Source organism: Cyclopterus lumpus, chromosome 2 (genome assembly GCF_009769545.1).
Source record: "Cyclopterus lumpus isolate fCycLum1 chromosome 2, fCycLum1.pri, whole genome shotgun sequence".
NCBI lineage: Eukaryota > Metazoa > Chordata > Actinopteri > Perciformes > Cyclopteridae > Cyclopterus > Cyclopterus lumpus.
This window is the reverse complement of record NC_046967.1, coordinates 6159205-6178835: the sequence shown is the minus strand read 5'-3', so window position 1 is coordinate 6178835 and position 19631 is coordinate 6159205. Positions and strand designations below refer to the sequence as shown.

Sequence of the window (19631 nt, the reverse complement as noted above, 5' to 3'; positions counted from 1 at the left end):
ACTACTGGGCTAGGTTTAGGCAAGAACACTACTGGGCTAGGTTTAGGCAAGACAATGACTGGTTTAGGCAAGAACACTACTGGGCTATGTTTAGGCAAGACAATGAATGGTTTAGGCCAGAACACTACTGGGCTAGGTTTAGGCAAGAACACTACTGGGCTAGGTTTAGGCAAGACAATGACTGGTTTAGGCAAGAACACTACTGGGCTATGTTTAGGCAAGACAATGACTGGTTTAGGCAAGAACACTACTGGGCTAGATTTAGGCAAGAACACTACTGGGCACGCGGGAGACAGACAGCGATCTCTTGACGGAAAGCTCTGTCTTTGTTTGAACTATCCGTCAACCCCAACCTCCACGCTGCTGTCTGAGGGGGGCCACTAGAGGTCGCCAACGATCAATAAGCATAAATATGGGTCGTAATAAGCTGCCTGCACAGATGACTTGTGGGTCGCTTTATGGGGAGGAAGAAATACATTTTGTTGGCAACTAATTTCACTTTGAATTTCATGAAGACGATCAAAATACAAAGTGCAATATTTGCATAAAAAAAAAAAAAGATGATGTAGGTTATTTAGCATTGTATGTAAATATTATCTGCTTCCTCTTGTTTCTTCTTTTCATCTTTCGATCTGTGCTTTCAATTTAAATGAGCTTCATGGAAACTAAAAGGAACACAACAACGCTAAAAGAATTAACATTTGCAAACCAAATACCCTGAAAAATAAATGGAAGAAACAAAATATTGTAAAGTGGGGGGAAAAAACTATATCCCCCTCAGACGACTTGTGCAGACACGTCCCCTTATTTGTCGATTCGTTGTAATTGTAGTAAATATTGCTTATATAATTGTGCTAATAAATCTGCTGAAAACTGAAAAGGGGGTGTTTCACATAGCAGAATCCACACTTGTCCACCCCTACCCCATCACATGCACCACCACATAACCCCCCCCTCCTTCTCTCTGGGATCTCGAAGGGCTTGCTTCACCTCAGTCAAGCTCCAGCGCTCCAGCCGGCAGCAGCGTCGAGCTAACAAGTCTTTGTGAGGAGAGAGAGAGAGAGAGAGAGAGAGAGAGAGAGAGAGAGAGAGAGAGAAAGGAAGTGTGGGGTGGGGGTGGGATAGGGGTGCAGAGCGGCAGAAAGAATCAGACAGTGAGAGACTTGACAGTAGGAGCATAGGATGAGGGTGCAGAGGGAGAGCGCATAAGATAGTGCCAGAGGCAGAGGTGTTCAGTGTTGCACAATAGTGCCAGAGGCTGCTGGAAAGAGGGAGGGAGGGAGTGAAAGAGGGAGGGAGGGAGGGAGGGAGGGAGAGAGAGAGAGAGAGAGAGAAAGCAGGCATCATGGCAGCGCTCACTGCATCATCACGACACATGGGGATGTTTGGCTGCTGCTGGTGAAGCACTGTGTGATGCAGAGGAGAGAGTCGAGGACTTCCTGGAAACCACGCCGAGGAAACAGGTCAGTGGCGGCGCAGCAGCCTCCCGCAGAGCCGCTCTCCGTGCTGCGCGCGACGGCTCGGGGTGACGCCGCGTCACAGGGTCTGTCAATAAGAACTCCCCGGCCGGTGTTTTGGGGGATTGGGGACACATGCAGAGGGGAGTGGGAAGGTGGGTGCGCGTGCACGCGGACACGTGAGCAGGCGTGTGCACGAGTGTGTACTTTGTGTGCGTGTGTGTGTGGGTGTGTGTGTATAAACAGGCATGGGCAGCACAGGAAACTCTCCTGGATCCAAGAAAAAAAAAGCTGCAATACCCTCAGTGGCATCAGAGAGAGGTGGCACATCGCATGAGGTGTTCATTTTGTCCTTAAGAGTCTTGGATACCGTTCAGATGGAGAGTAACAAGAAAAGGGAACTAATAATAAAAAAAAGAAGGAAAGAAATACAAAATAAAAAAGATGAGGATGAGGCCGTAAAGGCATCCTCGTGTTGCAGTGAGAGGAGACAAAGCCTGTCAGACAGGGGAAGCTTGGCCCAGCATTCAGCTCTGCTGCATATGATGTAATCCTCTACCGGTCCAAGCAGTCAGCTCAAGTGTGTATTTTATTTGTATACACATTTGAAATTGGCATATCAACAAAGTGCAGAGGGGTTGTCATGTGTGCACATATCAGAAGCGTGACCTCACAGTTTTCCACAAAAGCAACCGATACAAAATCGTTTGACTTCAGTCGTTTTCTACTTTGTTTAAGCATCTCAAAGTTTGGCAAAGTCCCCTCACAGCACATAATGGTATGGTGCCAACTTTTGCCTCAAACATACTCAATACACCCAGAAGACAGGTGTGTTGAGCTATTTACTGAGCTCAACCTGGTTATGTGCAGTCACAGCAGGACAAATTAAGTGTTGCAAAAGCACAAAATCAAATACTTCATTAGTAATATCACCTCCTTTCAGCTGCTGGCCGGGCATTAATGCTTCGAGAGTTCAATAAAAAGGTTTGTAGAGAGAGGAAACGGGCTGAAGATAAAGGAGTACTTTGGAACACTGTAATAACCATAATGCAACCTGATTGAATTGTTTGATTTTTGAGAATAATTTTTTTTGAAAATCCTTCCATTAAGGTTTTTAAGTGCACTTTTTGTGGCCACACGTGAACAATCAGAAGGCTCTGCTCTTTATTTTACCAGGGGAATATCTTGATTAAAATGGACAGAATAAATAAGGCACTTATGTGGAGCACAATCACAGTTCACACATGTAGAGAGTTTTACTTAGTCAACTTTAAGGAGGCTTTACCTGTTATAAAAAACTGACTAACGCTGACTATTTACACATCAAGGAGCCACATTATCATTCATTTAGAGTCATATTTCTTTCCTCTTTAAGAATGTAAAACTTGTTATTATCAGTATTATCATGTCACCCATGAACTTCACCATCTGTGCAGGTGCGACCAGTGAGAGGAGCCACATGATGAGTGGGATCCTGAAGAGGAAGCTGGAGGAGGGCCCGCCCCCTTACCGGGCCCTGCAAGGCTCTGATGACGATGTCTCCTGCAGTGACAGCGGCAACAGCAGCGACAGTCTCAACCATCCCGTCCCCTCTGGGCTGCTGGACTGTAAGACCACTTTACCACACTGCTTCTATCTCCAGCTAGTGGGCTTTGGTACAATGGAAACACGTGAGGTTGCATTAAAAAACAGCATTTTTGTTGTTCAAATAGACAGAGAATGTGCAACCATGTCTTGAAAAACATCTGCCCCACCCCCCCTCCTCACTTGTGCTGTCCCCCGAAGGATCTATTGAGAGTTTAGTTGTACAGGAACTTCATTTAGTTGATGTTAATTTTGGTTGAATACAGAGATGTTGCTCTCTATGCTGATGACACACAGCTATACAACAGCAACGGACCCAGTGAGCGCATATGTAACTCTTTTCTGGTCAGAAATAAAGAGCTGGCTGACTTTTTGTTATTCATGTTCCCAACTCTCTTTTTGTTATTCATGTCTCAGCTTCTCTCCAGCAGCAGGCCAAGCGACTGCGGAGCCGCAACGTGCACTTCGAGAGCGTGACGGTCTACTACTTCAACCGTCGGCAGGGCTTCACCAGTGTGCCCACACAGGGTGGCAGCACCCTGGGGATGTCGCCACGCCACAGCGGGGTGAAGCGCTTCACCCTCAGGGAGTTTGCCATGGAGCAGAAACGGAGCCACCGGAATATGTTAAGGAATCATCTCAAAGAGGAGAAACTCAATGCCATCAAACTCAAAGTCAGTGGGACGACTCAGTGAAGCCTCATTTACTCATTTATTAAATGGTTGGATACTCATATGTGAGGGCATTGATTCTGAATGTTTTGTTGCCAACCTTCCGCTGAAAGTGTTTCTCCCATCTATTTATCCTGAGGGTCTAAATGTATGTGTAGGCGTACGTGAATGGTCCAAACTTACTTTTCCTGTCCTCCAGTTGACTAAGAATGGCACCGTGCCATCCGTGGAGGCGGATACCCTGACGCTGGATGACATATCTGAAGACGACCTGGATGTGGACAACACCGAGGTGGACGACTACTTCTTCCTCCAGCCTCTGACTACCAGGAGGCGGCGGGCCCTTCTGCGCGCCTCGGGGGTCCGCCGCCTCGACGTGGAGGAGAAACACGAGCTGCGTGCCCTCCGCGTGTCCCGAGAGGAGTGTGGGTGCCGCTGCCGGGGGATATGCGACCCGGAGACCTGTGCTTGCAGCCTGGCCGGCATTAAGTGCCAGGTAAATGGAACTGTGGTGAGGCCTTTATAATACTAAAGTGTTGTTCTCTTGAAAGCAATATAAATATCTCTGTCTATACAGTTTTTTATTTATGTATAGTATTTATTAGTCGTTTAATTAGTTCTTAGTTAATTACAACGTGTGTTCTTTTTGGGTAACATTATAATTACCATACGTAGCCAAATGTAAGTTTAATTTCTTTTCATGATACTGTATTTCTCTCTTCAAAATTCAATTAATCTCTAAAGCTTTTAAGAACACAGTAATTAGAGGTGTCTAACATTTCCCCAAGGTTCTTGAGCTGTCGTCGGGCCCTGAAATCGGACAGCTTCTCTTCTGAAAACCGGATATTATAAAAATTGTTTAAAAAAGGCTTGTGCAGAGTCTAGAAAAGCAGCCTTGTTGTGGGGAATATGCATCACTGAACGTATTTTCAAGGTTTGGGAAGGATTTGCATAACCAAATAGTTCTAAGTCTTGAAAGTAAAGTCACCCCATAATTGAACAGGAACCATGGAAATCAATTAGTTTTGAGTTAACTTCCGTTCTACCGTGTTAAGGTGTGTAATTATATACATATAACACCCGCAGTGGATTCTGCGGTATCTTAACAAGCATGACCAGCTGTGATTGGCAGCTGACTTCACCTTTTCTGTCCCTGCTGCTCGACACTGGTGGACCTGTTTCTCTGTCCCCAGGTGGACCGCATGTCTTTCCCTTGCGGCTGCACCAAAGACTGCTGCAGCAACGACACGGGCCGCCTGGAGTTCAACCCGGTCCGGGTGCGCACCCACTTCCTGCACACCATCATGAAGCTGGAGCTGGAGAAGAGCCGCGAGGAGCAGCAGCAGCAGCATCAGCAGCCGGAGCAGCAGCTTGTAACCAATGGCAACGGTTACCATGGTGACTCCTCCTTGGTCCAGCAGCAGCAGCCAAACCTGCAGTTCCCATTGATAAGTGGCACGCCGCACATTCCCATCGTGCACCTCCACAGCACAGGCAACGCGGATTCACATCTAGACGAGGAGGAAGAGGAGGAGGAGGAGGAGGATGATGATGATGATGATGAGGCGTATGAGGAAGATGAGGACGGCAGCAGCGTTTGCAGCGGGCTGTCGGACTGCAGCACGCACAGCTTAGACACGATCGACCCCGAGGAGGAAGAGGAAGAAGAAGAGGACGAGGAGGACGATGATGACGAAGATGAAGACGAGGAGGAAGATTGGGATTGCTCGTTGCACGGAACGGGTCCTCCGCCCTACTCTGTTCCCCTTCCCTCTGAGCTGAGTTACTCTAACATGAGCCTCAGTAACCCCTTCCACAACGCCCCCTCCATGCAGCATTACCAGATAGACAGCGCCGTTAATGACACCCCCACTTTCCTCAGTGGAAATGTCCCCGCCACCCCCACACTCCCCACAGTAGAGGCCGCATTAGAGGCTGACATAAGCCCCAAACTCCACTGCCCAACCGAGCAGCAGAGCGCTCCCCGCCATTTCACAGAGTCCCAGGCGCCTCAAACTTGCTCGCGAGAGGGCCGCGCCACCACTGTTGCAGCCGGCGACAAGCAGCCGCTCTCGACAGACCTCCAGAACAATCCGGACCACCGTGACTCACAGACTGAGGCTCCGGCTGGGTGCGCGGAGCAGACGGGGCAAGAAATGATGGCGCTGATGAAGGAGCGACCAGGACTGCAAAAGCATGGAGACGGCGATTGAATCCCAGACACGTCACGCACAGACAGCGCCTGATGGAAAGGCTTCAGAGCGGCTTGTTCATGCGTGGAAATCTTTATTCAAGAATTGCGCCCTTCAACCATCAGTTTGATTTATTCTTGATAAGTGCACTTCCAAAGAGGGAATGAGTCATGCAGACTTTGAGACTGAAAGAGGTCTATCTAATTTAAACTCAATAGGTCTCCTTTCTAAGATTGTTGGTTAAATCAAATATTAAAGGTTCATTGACGAAGCTCAATACAACTGTGTACGGTGCTTGTAACTATATGGAGCAACATTAATGCCCTCGTACAAAGTCTTTGATCATTACAGCATGTTTCCTGGTTGTGACTGGCATCTATGACAAATCTAGATTTTGAGGTGCTTGTCTTCTTTCGCTATTTCCCACTGTGCTGGTGTCTCATCGTTGCTGCTAATGGTTCTTAAACGCCTGTCTGTATCGCATGCGTTCAGTTATCTAAGATGTTTCGACACAAACTGTGAAATGATAAATGATGTCCCTGGCAAAACACTGGCATTTATATGAGTTACTAGCGTCACATAAATCTGTTCTAAATCTTACTCAAATATATATTTTTGTTTTCTGTTTTGTGCGCACATTTGAGCCATACAGTGGCTATTGGTTAATATTCCCCACAGGATGAGTTTTAATAACGTCCCTTAAAGCAGCTTTGAATATTTTCCTATTATTATCGGATCACATGACTACTTGTGGAGTCACTAGTGATGAACAATTAACAAATGCACCAGCCTCTGGACTCCCCCTGGAGCATTTTAGCGTCTTTCAGGTCATTGTTTTGTTTCTTGGTTGACTCTCACAGCTTAGCCGTGACCCGCTGTACACAGTTAGCCTACACTGACGTTAGCGAGTTAGCTCGGTGTACATCGTGGAGCATTTAGCAGCTATACAGACACAGATATTCCCCCTCAGGAATAGTTGGAGAGCAAAACGTTAGCAAAAAGGAGGCCGGATTGGTTCATCAAGTGTGCTTACACAATGCCATTGTTGCTTTGTGTCTGCTGGATGTTTGCTAACGTGTTAGCCGTATCAAATGAAGCTTTCATGATATGTCAATATTGTGTTCACAACTTCTTACAGATGTCTCGAAGTCACAAAATGAACTTGCCATAAGGTCAATATTCTACTTTGTCCAACAGTTTATTTTATGGCCAAATTGAGTTGCTGCAATAATAAGTCCTCAAACCCGGACGTGAGTTAGCATTTTAGCACTGCCAGTCCCCTTGTCTCGACGTAGATGGCTTTTTAATTTACTTTTTTGTGAATTTTATGAAGCTTTGTCTCAATAAAGTGGATAAATGAGACAACAAAACATCGTCACGCTGAACACACTCGGGAGTTTTAAGCTTCGTGGCGGTGACTTGAAGTCATGTGACCTCGCGTGTAGCTCGTTGATAGCATGGCCGTAGCTTCTCACATCTGGCGAGTGGGTCGTTAAAAATCTGTTCATTTGTGAAGATTATGTTGAGTAACATAAACTCTGTGTTGTTTAATCTTCCAAGAACAGAAATGTTTCAACCGGTTCATATGTAAATGAAACTGTAACCTGAACATGTAAAAATGCTTCCAAACATGACATCTGCCATCAAAGTGTCCCACTTGGAATAAACAATATGAATCTCCAAATCATGACCTTCTACTGTCGACGGTTCTGCTTCATGTAATCCGCCTAGAAAGACTGTATTTGTCTGTGCATGTTATTTATTCATTCATTTTACAGTCATGTGAACAAGTTTTCAGATAAGTTAAGGCTCAAAGTAACTAACGCTGTCTCTCAATACTGCCAATACTGGGGTCCAAAGATGTGTCACGTTCTTTTTAAAGCAACTGTACATTTCCAGGAGTGTGAATAAAAATAAACTTTGTAACATCCATCTCCCTTCCAAGGTGGTGAATTCATTGTGTTGGGATCAAAGGGACAAGACAAGAGTATTCTAGTTCTCCACCAGCAGATGGCATCTGTTGCCTAACAACCGACTTCATCTTGCTTTTGCCACTGCCATCCTCCAACACGAAGGGGTTAAACCATTTATTTTTTTCTGACCAGTACATGTGTTGATTGCATGTTTTCTGCCTGAGGACAATCAGTGACATCGGGTTTGGCTCTTTCAGTCACGAACACTATTTAGAATGTGTTCTTCCGGCTTTGAGGACGTTCTGACGTCACACCTGTGTCACCGTCCCATTCTGGTTTCTCAGTCTCCCACCAGTGCTCCCCGTCTGGCATCTGTTGCACGTGGCCTCTAGAGAGCACTGCTGAGTTACCGACGCTCTTCATGTATACATATACTTGTTGAATAACCACACAACTGTAGCAGGTGCTGGGCACAATACAGACTAAATGAAACAAGGGTGCTCATTGGTTGTCACAAGGCCATCGCTGGACCGCTCCCTTTCCTTAGATAATCAAACCAGTCAGGTGTGTGTCCAGTGGCGTTTGGGGAGGGGGCTTTATTTCATAGCTGGCGAGGTATTGTGGGTAAGCAAGCTCAGAGAAAGACGCTGCTGATCAATCACAGGCAGGGAGCTGTAATGTGTTGTTGCCAGGCAACAGGAGGAGAGAAGCAGGAGCAGCAAAGCCTTTGTAAGGGGGGGGGTTCTCGGCTTTTCACCTCTGTCTCCTTCCCCGCGTATCCCGACACCACCTCCTCCCTGTGTGTCTGTCTGCAGCTTGTGGTTGACGGCGCGCTGACACTGAACACACTCAAGAATAAAATCTCTATTAGATTGTTATAGTAAGTGGAGTCATGGTCCACTTTTCTCCTCTGGTTTTCAGTCGCGTTGCATTGATGAGCGAAAGATCAGCCGCTCGTTTGTCAAGTTCAGTTTGTAGCTTTATTAGATGGGCATTATATATATATATATATATATATATATATATATATATATATATATATATATATATATATATATCTTGATATTGGAGCCGGGTATCGAACCGCCGACTTTGTGGTCAAAGGACGGCCCACTCTCCTCACTAAGCCTCGGCCACCACTCAATACATTTGTATTTCCAATGTCTTGTAAGACACTGAAAGATTTGTCTGAGTGTGTAATCTTGCATTATTAAATATTATAGACCATTTGTACTCTGGCATGCATCGATTAATGTAAAAATGTCCATGTTTCTGCAAAGAACTGCGTTACATTGTGTTAAAAAAATACATATTCATCATGTTTGGGCATGGATACTTCTAGGTGTTTTGCCATGCAATGTATAATATTCTAGTGCAATTGTTTTCATTCTAACTTCCCATCCAGCTCCTATGCATCTGGCTCCAGACTCAACACATCATCCTCAGACTGTTTAGCTTCTCGCCTCTCGCCTCCTTCCATCAGGGAACCCATCCCAGCAGAAGAGGGTTGTATTTTGGAAGTCTTTGTTGCCGCTGGACTCGATCGACTGAGGAAACCGAGAAAATAAACAGGCGCTTTTACAAAAAATATGTACTTTATTCTTTTGGCTTTGAAATGATGACCATATGAGCGGACAGTAGTCACTTCCTGCATGCAGTTCACTAAAACACTACAAGCGCAATGAGAGATGGCTACTGATTGCTTCATGGTTTCCATCTACAGGTACGGGGGGGGGGGGGGGGGGGGGGGGGGCGGAGACGTGTGTTTTGTCATGTGTTACAGTGCAGAAAGAAAATAAATAAAGTTTTTAAAAAAAAGAAAGAAAAGTAAATAAAATCCGAAGACTGGAAAAATGCACTCATATCTACAATATAAATCTTATTTATAATCAGTGGAATATAAGCAACCCGCACACAAACACGCACACACAGAGAAAGAGATAGGATGCTTACATTCTCCCTGACACACACACACACACACACACACACACACACACACACACACACACACATTCACACACACACACACACACACAGGACAACACAAGGTGTTACATAGCTGTCGGGATAAAAAGTGCTCTTACATCACTGAGGTGATGCATACTGTGGGCCCAGATATATTATGTACAAACCATTTAACCACTCGCTTCTCCGGTGAAACAACAGGAATGTCATACAAACGTTTGAGATATTTTAAATGTGATATATGGTCGTGTTGAAGCGAGCAGAGAAGAGGGCAGTGAGTTATTTATATATTCAGTACTTTTCCTTTATCCTCTGAAGGGGGTGGGCGGGTGGGGGGGTGGGGGCGTTTAGAGGAGACGATACGGATGAACGGGGAGATATGAGCGTCACATTTAAAGGAATGCTTTTGACATCTTACGGAAAGAGGACGAGTCTGTCTGCGTTAGCTAAACAACAAGCGTTAGCGTATTAGCTAGCTAACTAGTTTAAAAATATTAAAAACCTGCGTGGATTTTCAGGCTTAAATATCTTAGATTAAGAATGTAAAAAAAAAAAAAGAATTCTTACTTAATATGTAGATGACCAATTGTTTTTGAAATGCAATCTACGTTTGAGTAAAAAATCCTCCTTTTTTTTAAAAGTAATGCATACAAGGGGATCAAAATTCTGTATAACACATACAATTATAATTACACTCCCTCCTGAGCCTTAAAGAGCTGCATATGTGTTACACTGGTTGACTTCCTGCTTCTTTGCTGAATGTTTTCTGTGTGCGCCCCCTGGTGCTTCATGGCAAACGTTGTACTCCAGATACACGAGGCAGCCTGGCGAGATGCAGGTGGGCGGATCGACGGGCGAGTCGGGCTAGCTGTTCCTCCCCGCTTCCCGTCTTTGGGATAAGTTAAGCTTACGGAACTCGAGCGTCGTATTTAAAGGACGATCTTCTCGTCAACTTCGCTGACAAAGAGCGACTAAAAATATTCCCCAAAATGTCAAACGGTTTCTTTAAACGTCTCATTCCTTGCATACATTCAGCTTCCCTGTGTTCAAGGAGGCAGAAGCTCGATACAGATTTCAACAATCACTGATGGCACCGAATGTGTCACTGCCCTCTCGTTGAAGCTCCCAGCATCGACTCGTCGGCTCTTGGTGATTTTTAAACAGTGAAAGAAGTGGAACGCAATAAACTAAAAGTACAAAACATTCTTTCTCGTAAAAAAAAAAAAAAAAAAAAAGAAACCCCCCGACCCCCCAAAAAACACGGAGTACTTTTTTAGTGATACAGTGATTGTTAAATTCAAGACACTGGATTTATAGTAGCAGCAGCACTAGCTACAGACAACAGTACACTCAAGTGTGTCAGATAACAACAACCAAGAGGAAAATCACAAGCGCTCTGTGCAGAGAGGCTTTCCGTGTTCAGTCCATCTCTGGACCGTTCGTCTCCTGAGAAGACCCCCACGTATCACATGTGACATTCGCTCCCATGTCAGGCCCACCTGGCATGGAGCTCCTCATGTACATCTATCCATCCCCTTTAGAAGCTGTAAACAAATTTCCCTCGCGTCTCTGATGCATTATTATTTTATTGTTGTTCCTTTTATCTTTCTTTTTTTTCTTCTTTAAGTCTATTTCTTTTGGTCTTTCCCTTTGTTTTCTTTTTCACGGTTTTCTTTCTCGTACTTGTCCTTGTCTGATTTCGTCACGCTGTTGTAGGACGGCGGCGACGCCGTGGAGGGCGTCATTTCCGTTTTGTCCGAGGTGGAGTTCTCAGAGAACTTGCCAATGACCATCACGTCTTTGTCGGGGTCGCGGATGCCCTCCTTCAGCCGCTCCTTGTAGAGGGTGGAGGCCTTCTTCATGGCCAGGCAGATCATGTAGCGGCGGAAGGTCCTCTGGATGATCATGGCCGCTATGTCCTCCTGTTTGCGGCGCAGGGTAGTGGTGATGGGCTCGTAGGACACCTTAGAGGGGTTGGAGGCCATGAAGCGCTCCTCCATCTGCCCACGCAGCACGTCCATCTCACCGCTCTCGCCCAGCACCCGCTTGGTGAAGGCGAACAGGATGTCGAGGCAATGGATGCGCTCGCCGCTCACCATCGGCAGGTCCATGGAGATGAGCTGGATCATGTTTGGCTTGGAAATGCGCAGCGGCGGATCGAGAGCGTCCGCAAAGTCCGAGAGCTTGCTGTACTCCATGAACTGCGTGGCGTCGGGGTCGAAGCGCTCCCACACCTCGTAGAACATCTCAAAATCGTCCTCGCTCAGCGGCTCGCCGCTCTCCTCCGTGGCCACGCTGAAGTTCTCCAGGATGACGGCGATGTACATGTTGACCACGATGAGGAAGCAAATGATGATGTAGCTGACGAAGAAGAAGATGGCCACTGACGGGTTGCCGCAGTTGCCCTTGTAGGAGTTGCCTGGGTGCTCCATCTGGCTGTCGCAGTCGGGCTCCCTCTTGTTCAGGATGGGCGCCAGCAGGCTGTCCCACCCGGCCGACGTGGTGATCTGGAACAGGCAGATCATGCTGTTCCCGAACGTCTCGAAATTGAACATGTCATCGATGCCCGCCTCGCGCTTGACGTAGGCGAAGTTGGACATGCCGAAGATGGCGTAGATGAACATGACGAGGAAGAGGAGGAGGCCGATGTTGAACAGAGCGGGGAGCGACATCATCAAGGCAAAGAGGAGCGTCCGGATGCCCTTGGCACCTTTGATGAGACGGAGGATGCGGCCTATCCGGGCCAGGCGGATCACTCGGAACAGCGTCGGGGACACAAAGTACTTCTCGAACACTTTGGATAAAAACATACCTGCAAAAGCAAAACAACATTTTAAACATCAAATTCAGCACACCATTTTACCCATAATGCACTGGAAAGTCCGAGGCACCTGAAGCATCTCCTTACCTACGATGGACAGGATCACCACCACAAAGTCGAATATATTCCAACCAATGGTGAAGTAATAGTGACGCAGAGAGATCATCTTGAGCATGCACTCCGCTGTGAAGAGCACGATGAAGACCAGGTTGATCCAGTAGAGGATTCTGTCCATGTCCGGGGTCTGGTCGTCCGTCTCCACCATCATGGTCACCATGTTAAGGCAGATGAGGATCATAATCACAATGTCGAAGGCCTGCTTTGTGATGCAGTCGAACACGCAGCCTTGGAATACATTCTGAGGGAGCAAGGAGACAGGAGTCACTTTACCCCTGCACTCGTAGTCCTTTATTAAGAAGTGCCTGAGTCTGAACACACGGAGTCTTACTGTTGGCCGAGGTATTGGTTTTTGTGGTTTCTTGGAGCCCAGCTTCTTCATGGCGTTGTAGTATTTCTTCTGCTCTTCTGTCATGAAGATGTCCTGACCTCCAAAGTAAAGGGAGCACAACACAACTTGGTTACAACCACATAGAGGAATATCTTTTGTTCGGTTCTGGGATAGAAAAACAAAAAAAAGGAAATGATGTCCTTTGGATCAACAGAAAATGAATATTCAACCGGCTTGATAAAATAATACTTGAAGCAAAATTCACTGGTTCACGCCTTTATATCATCCCCCTTTGACTACAACATATAATAAAATAGTTGTGGACGCACATGTGAGGACACAGCTGAGAAACGCCCAGACCTGTAGTCGACTAAAGCAGGATGAGGTCGAATAAATAAGGACATTTGACACTAAATAAAGACTAAATAAAAATAGATATCTGACAAAATGAACACTAGTTGCAGCCCTAATTACTACACAGAGGCACATGTCGGATCTAATTTACCAAGAAGGCAGAGCTCCTTGTTAGCCACTGAGGAAGGCAGATACAAAGTGGAGGCATTCCTCAGGAGCAATGTGCGCTCTTTTGGGATTCCGATGTGTTTTTTTTTTTTACTTGAAAAATCCTGTTTGTTGTGATTGTCTGGAGGTAACATAGGTAAGGTAGTTGGCTTCTTCTTTTGGGTGAGATTCAAGCTATGAATGCACCACCCCCCTCCAACCTCCTCCCCCACCCACGATGTGATACACGAGGCAGCATCACACTCTGAGTGCTGCTCATTGAGTGTGTGATGCGTGTCTGGAGGGGAGGACTGGTGTCAACACTGAACAACCATCTGTGTGACGCCGTGGGCTTCTGAACACACCAACTGATACTCAGCCAGTCCGTCAAGTCACACCTGCCAGCATGCGGCAAACACAGTGCAACTCCCTCCCCCTCCCCATCTCCCCTACTTGGGCGTTGCCAACCCTAGTTGTGAGTGCTTGCTTGAATGGAGAGCACATTTCCAGACTGCATTCACTGTGACTCTGCATGTTGAGAGATATATATATATATATATATATATATATATATATATATATATATATATATATTAGGGCTGGGCACGTTAACGCGTTATTAACGCAGCAATCCATTAACGGCGACAATAATTCTATCATGCGTTAACGCATTATTATTTTTTTGCACTGGGAGGGGCTTAATGCTGCTGCACACATTGACCGAGAACATAGAGAAAGGCACTTTTAAATGGACATTTTCATTTTAAATCTCTACCAGACCAATAAAAGCAAAGTTATTTGTAACCACTCAAAACTGGAGTTATCTTATCACCGGAGGACAACGAGCATGAAGTACAACTTAAAGGCGTTACGCAGCATTGAAACAACCAGTGGAGCGAAACTTCGGCAGACTACTGTGGCGTGAGAGAGAACTGTCGATAAACCAACGCAGGAATAATGAACAACTGCCTGTGCCGAGTGGAGAGCAGCGGACTGCAGGCTGATTCCTACAGTGGAAGAGGTCGGTCTGAGGAGCGTCCTCATGCTGCGTTCACACCAAACACGTTGCGAATATTCTCAACGCGTTTGGTGTGAACGCAGCATTAGAATCGCAACTAAAGACGCCGTATGAGCCTCAAGACGCTCCGTTAATTTGTATGAAATGGAGCGGACTACAAAGATGGCGCCGGGGTTAGTGTAACTGCTTTATTTTTTCAGAGGCTTTACAGACTAAAAAGTCCCCTGCACAGTAAACTCCAGCTGTGTGTTTTTTCTTTTTTGCTAGACCTTTTTTAAACAGATTTATATTATGTATGTTAACTTGCTGATACTCCCAGAGTGCCTATATATATATATATATATATATATATATATATATATATACGTATGTATATATATATGTATATATATATATATATATATATATATATATACGTATGTGTATATATATGTATATATATATATATATATATACACACATATATACATATATATATATACATATATATATACACATACATATATATATATATATACACATATACATACACACATATACATATATATATATATACACACACATACATACACACATATACATATATATATATATACACACACATACATATATATATATATATATATATATATATATATATATATGTGTGTGTGTATATATATATATATATATATAGTATAGTATATATATATATATATATATATATATATATATATATATATATATATATATACATACATACACACACACACACATATATATATACACACACACACACACATATATATATATATATATAGTATATGTGCTGTGGGTGTGCTGGGACGGGTACGGTCTGTGGGTATGCTACTTATCTTCTTCTTCTGCTGGTTGAAGTTGTCGATGATGACGCCGATGAACAGGTTGAGGGTGAAGAAGGAGCCGAAGATGATGAAGATGACAAAGTAAAGGTACATGTACAAGTTCACTTCGTATTCAGGCTGGTCCTCCACCTGGATTGAGCGAGATTACACATGTTACTGGCTGCCATGACTCGTGTGCGTTACCAAACCACGAGTCTGTCTGTTGGGGCGCCGAGAGGCTTACATCTCGAGAGTCCACCGCTGCGTACATGATGTCCATCCAGCCCTTAAATGTTGCCTGAGGGCAGATGAGAGCAGAGTCAGTCTGGATGGTGGGGCATCATCTCAAACATCCTTCATCATCTGATTCTCCCAGCAGTCAAGCTCTGCTGCTTGGCTGTCATTTAGAGCACTGAGGGTTTTACTTTGCTTCCTCATTATATCATTATTATTATTATTATTAACTCAACTTTCACTCAACTCCGCTGTATTTTGCAAGACTGGGTGACATAACTTGCGTCATTTGTGGGGTGGCTGCACTCTCACGATCATCAACTTTATTTATTATATAATAGTATAATATATTAGCATAGTACAGCTGACGTGGAACATTTTACGCAAGGTGAATAAAATGATCTACTATTTTAACTTATATATACATGTTCAGTGGTAAATTGATACATATTATGAGATTGCATGATATTTTAGCATGCATGTCAGTTAAAGTAATTCTTGGGGCATTTGTAATGTGTATTGGTAACAGTTCTTAGTCCTACTCTGAGGAAGTGTTCCTAACAGGGTTTCTGAGACACTACAGGCCACGGTACCATGTTCGATCACTTTGGGGATGAGGTTCTGTCAACTGCAAAACAAAACTCGGAGCCAGAGACTTCCATCCTAAGTACTAAACAAGTGTTTTTCATGATGTGTAATCGAGGCCAAACTCACCACTTGCAGCAGAGCCAGGTAGCCGGCCCCGACGTTGTCGAAGTTGATCTTGACGTTCTTCCAGCGGGCGCTGTCGTTGACCAAGTTCAGGCAGTCGGTCTTGTTGTTGACAACGTCGATGGGGAAGATCACATCCGTGGTGGTGTTGACGCAGTAATAGTACTTCCCTGCAAACAGGTTGACGCCCATGATGCTGAAGATGAGCCAGAAGATGAGGCAGACCAACAGCACATTCATGATGGAGGGGATGGCCCCCAGCAGCGCGTTCACCACAACCTGGAGAGGTCCAAGCACACAGACAAACTCAGCACTCTCCGGAGCGCCGAAATAGAAAGGACTGTTTGATTTGAGATGAGTGGCCATTACAATCATCTAATCACTTAACTGTTCTTAAATAAGACATGTGGACACCTGATTGGATTGAGCTGTAAAGCTAATGCTAAGGTTTTCAGAACAAAAGCACAAGACTGATTTAAAAATAGCACTCCTATATTATTAAAAGCTGCATTGAATATGTAATGTCTGCACACACAAAGCTACACCGGTAATTTAACAACGTGACGAAGAGGAAGAAGGTGGATAGGTGAGAAAGTTAACATTTGATAAGGTAAAAAAGCAAAACAGAAAAAAACCTTAGAGAGGCGGGATGAAGTCACAACATTTTGTTTGACTGTAAATGAAAAAAGACACACAACAAAGAAAAGAATTACAGGTCAAAGGCACCACACAAGCAATGTCAGAGAACAATGTCTGAGAACAGCAATATACAGTAATCCATTGACACAATGTGAAGAAAGTCATGCGGATAGAACAAGTACAGTGTTGAATTGCAAGATAACTCTGCAGGCGTTGTAATAAGCATACAGAAATACATTCATGCCCCCGTACAAGCTAAAACCATTTAACACGCACTAAAAGTTCTAAAAATGGAAATAATAATTATACTGTGGCATTTTCCTTCAGCACCTCTTAAACTGAACAGAAGCAGATAGCTCCACAGACACATGTAAAAACATGTATCTTGAAAATCCATTAACATTATAACATTGTAAATATTATATTTTACAGAAAATATTGGTGGGAAATAATCTGAGTCATGATGGCTTGCCCACAAACTATCCCAATGTCGTCGTCATTCCAAGATGTCCTTACCCTCATGCCCTCAAACCGAGACAGGGCCCTCAGGGGCCGGAGGGCTCGCAGTGTCCTCAGAGATTTGATAGTGGTCAGCTCGGAGTAGCCCATTGCATTGGCTACAAGGCTGACCAGGGACACCTGAGAGGCAGGCAGAGTGAAAGGTGAGAACTAATAAAAAGGTTTGAACAAGATGGTTGATGAGGCATTAAGGATTAACGACATAATAAAGAATATAAAGTCTTTTAAAAAAGAATAACAGAAGTATCTCCAAAAACTGAATGTCAGATGAGACAACGATGAACAATAACTTGGGCACACTCAATGGTATTTATACCTGTATGATAAGCATTAAAGGAATTGTTAACAATTTTTGGAATCGCCTTATTTGCTTTCTTGCCACAAGTAAGATGAGGATGAATACCACACTCCTGGACTTGTTAGCTTAGCTTAGCAAGAAGAAGAGAAACTGGGGAGACAGCTTGCCGAGTTCTGTCCAAAGCAGGAGCTGGAAAAGTGAAACTTTCTTTCTTTCTAATGGCCAGAGTGGGGCTTTTAGAAGTGTATATAGTCGGGGATCCAAAGCTCAAAACAACATCAACACATCTGAAGCTCACCGATTAACACCTATCTTATTTCTTTTGACAAATTAAGGCTAAGCTAATAGCATCCTGGCTCTAGCTCCATAATAAGCATACACGTATTGATTGTTTTAGGTATTCACATCTAACTCGCAGCCAGAAAGCATGCTATTTCCCAAAATGTCAAACTATTCCTTAAAGTCATAATTGTCTTTGAAAGCCAGATTGGAAGCTTCATATCTTTATGGACTCAATATACATACGTCTACAATGAGGAAGTCCAGCCAGCACCAGGCGTTGGTAAAATACTTGACAAAGCCGTACGCCACCCACTTCAACAGCATTTCCAGGATGAAGATGTAAGTGAAGACCTTGTCTGCGAACTCCAGCACTGTTTTGATGGTCCTCCGCTGCTCGATGTAAACGTCCTCAAACGCCTGTACAGAATGGAATAAATGGTAAAGACTGCTGGCGGTGTGACCAGGCCTGAGATTCAAACCCAGGAAATTCTTGCAGTAATGTGTCGTACCTAACCACTTACCCACTTAATAGTGAAAGCAATATTTTTTAATAAAAAATATAAACATACATATAAAAAATCATTCTTGATTTTGGGTAACAAAGGACGGTAAACACACATATACAAGACCGCCCACTTACCAGTGCTCCACTGCTTAGCAGGATCATGAATATGATGAAGGATTCAAACCAGTTGTGCTCCACTATGATAAAGCAGGTTTTCCTGAGTGTCCACCAGTGCTTAAAATGCTCGTACTCCTCATTGATCTGGCAGCACTGGAACCTGCTCACGCAGCCTACAGGCATGGGGGGGAATATGGGGAGAATGAATACGGCGTCCATGTTGACCGATAATCAAAACCAAAACACCTTTTCTCCCTCAGCTTGTATTACATCATTACTTTTCTACAGTCACGTTTCAATTCAAATCCAGTGCAAAACTAACAAACTTTCCTGAAATTTGGCACAAGTAATGCAATTTGAATGCTGCCATTTGGGTGAAAAATTATCGTATTCTGTTTTTATTTCCGACTCCTGAAAGACTGGGGAGGTACTTTCAGCTGCACTGGAAGTGTGTCAGACTAAATGTCAGGTTACATTACGAACAGAGACAATCCCACGGATAACTTTTATTTCTGTCCTGCTGAGCATTCGTATTCACTGCCACTCAGAGGTGGGTATGCACATGCGATTTACGCTGTGACTTCGAGTGTGCTCTGGGAGCGTTGTGAGACTCCCACCTTTCTCAATCCGTCCCACTTTCCCACTACCCATCATCCTACCTGCCTATCACCCTCACATCCCTCTCACCCTCTGTGAAGCAGGCCTCTGGTTCCAGTGACTCCTCCGGCTCCATCTCCACTGAATCTTCCCCGTCTCCTGGGGGGCGGATATCCACCGTGCTCCCCTCCGATGAGCTCAGACGCTGGGGCTCTACATCGAGCTTCTGCGTGGGCGAGGAAGAAGGCGAGGGTACAAAGTTACATCGCAGTGCCACAGAGGATCAATGGACTTAGGAGCCAACCTTCTGAGCTGGT

The 19631-nt window shown here is 44.6% G+C and overlaps 2 protein-coding genes across 4 annotated transcripts in view; one reads left to right on the top strand and one right to left on the bottom strand.

The window, feature by feature from the left end:
- The first annotated feature begins 1306 nt into the window (after nucleotides 1-1306).
- Nucleotides 1307-7844, top strand: LOC117746340 (cysteine/serine-rich nuclear protein 3-like). Of its 3 annotated transcripts, none has more exons than XM_034555405.1 (5): nucleotides 1307-1463; nucleotides 2894-3064; nucleotides 3459-3715; nucleotides 3912-4223; nucleotides 4906-7844. In XM_034555405.1, exons 2-5 carry the CDS (start codon nucleotides 2917-2919, stop codon nucleotides 5923-5925), a joined length of 1737 nt encoding a protein of 578 aa, XP_034411296.1. In that variant the 5' UTR covers nucleotides 1307-1463; nucleotides 2894-2916; the 3' UTR covers nucleotides 5926-7844. The 3 variants fall into 3 exon arrangements, with proteins under 3 accessions (XP_034411296.1, XP_034411304.1, XP_034411311.1); XM_034555413.1 differs by having other exon boundaries at nucleotides 1331-1463; nucleotides 3912-4208; nucleotides 4906-7785; XM_034555420.1 differs by lacking the exon at nucleotides 1307-1463 and having other exon boundaries at nucleotides 2982-3064; nucleotides 3470-3715; nucleotides 4906-7785.
- A 1732-nt stretch (nucleotides 7845-9576) lies between these two features.
- The window catches only part of scn1lab (sodium channel, voltage-gated, type I like, alpha b), a 44573-nt gene continuing 34518 nt past the window's right edge, over nucleotides 9577-19631 (bottom strand). The window contains exons 19-27 of the mRNA XM_034547650.1: nucleotides 18736-18890; nucleotides 18339-18512; nucleotides 17513-17635; nucleotides 16361-16636; nucleotides 15657-15710; nucleotides 15425-15562; nucleotides 13052-13156; nucleotides 12691-12961; nucleotides 9577-12594 (exon numbers count right to left, since the gene is read on the bottom strand). Of these exons, the coding sequence (XP_034403541.1) occupies nucleotides 11411-12594; nucleotides 12691-12961; nucleotides 13052-13156; nucleotides 15425-15562; nucleotides 15657-15710; nucleotides 16361-16636; nucleotides 17513-17635; nucleotides 18339-18512; nucleotides 18736-18890 (2480 nt within the window). The 3' untranslated portion in view covers nucleotides 9577-11410. The remainder of the gene's footprint in view (nucleotides 12595-12690; nucleotides 12962-13051; nucleotides 13157-15424; nucleotides 15563-15656; nucleotides 15711-16360; nucleotides 16637-17512; nucleotides 17636-18338; nucleotides 18513-18735; nucleotides 18891-19631) is intronic.

Excerpts from the sequence above, each read along its gene's own strand:
- LOC117746340 (XM_034555405.1), top strand. The coding sequence starts at position 2,917 with ATGATGAGTGGGATCCTGAAGAGGAAGCTGGAGGAGGGCCCGCCCCCT. Across the intron at positions 3,716-3,911 it reads TCAATGCCATCAAACTCAAA|TTGACTAAGAATGGCACCGT; the intron begins GTCAGTGGGACG and ends CCTGTCCTCCAG. Across the intron at positions 4,224-4,905 it reads GCCAGGTAAATGGAACTGTG|GTGGACCGCATGTCTTTCCC; the intron begins GTGAGGCCTTTA and ends CTCTGTCCCCAG.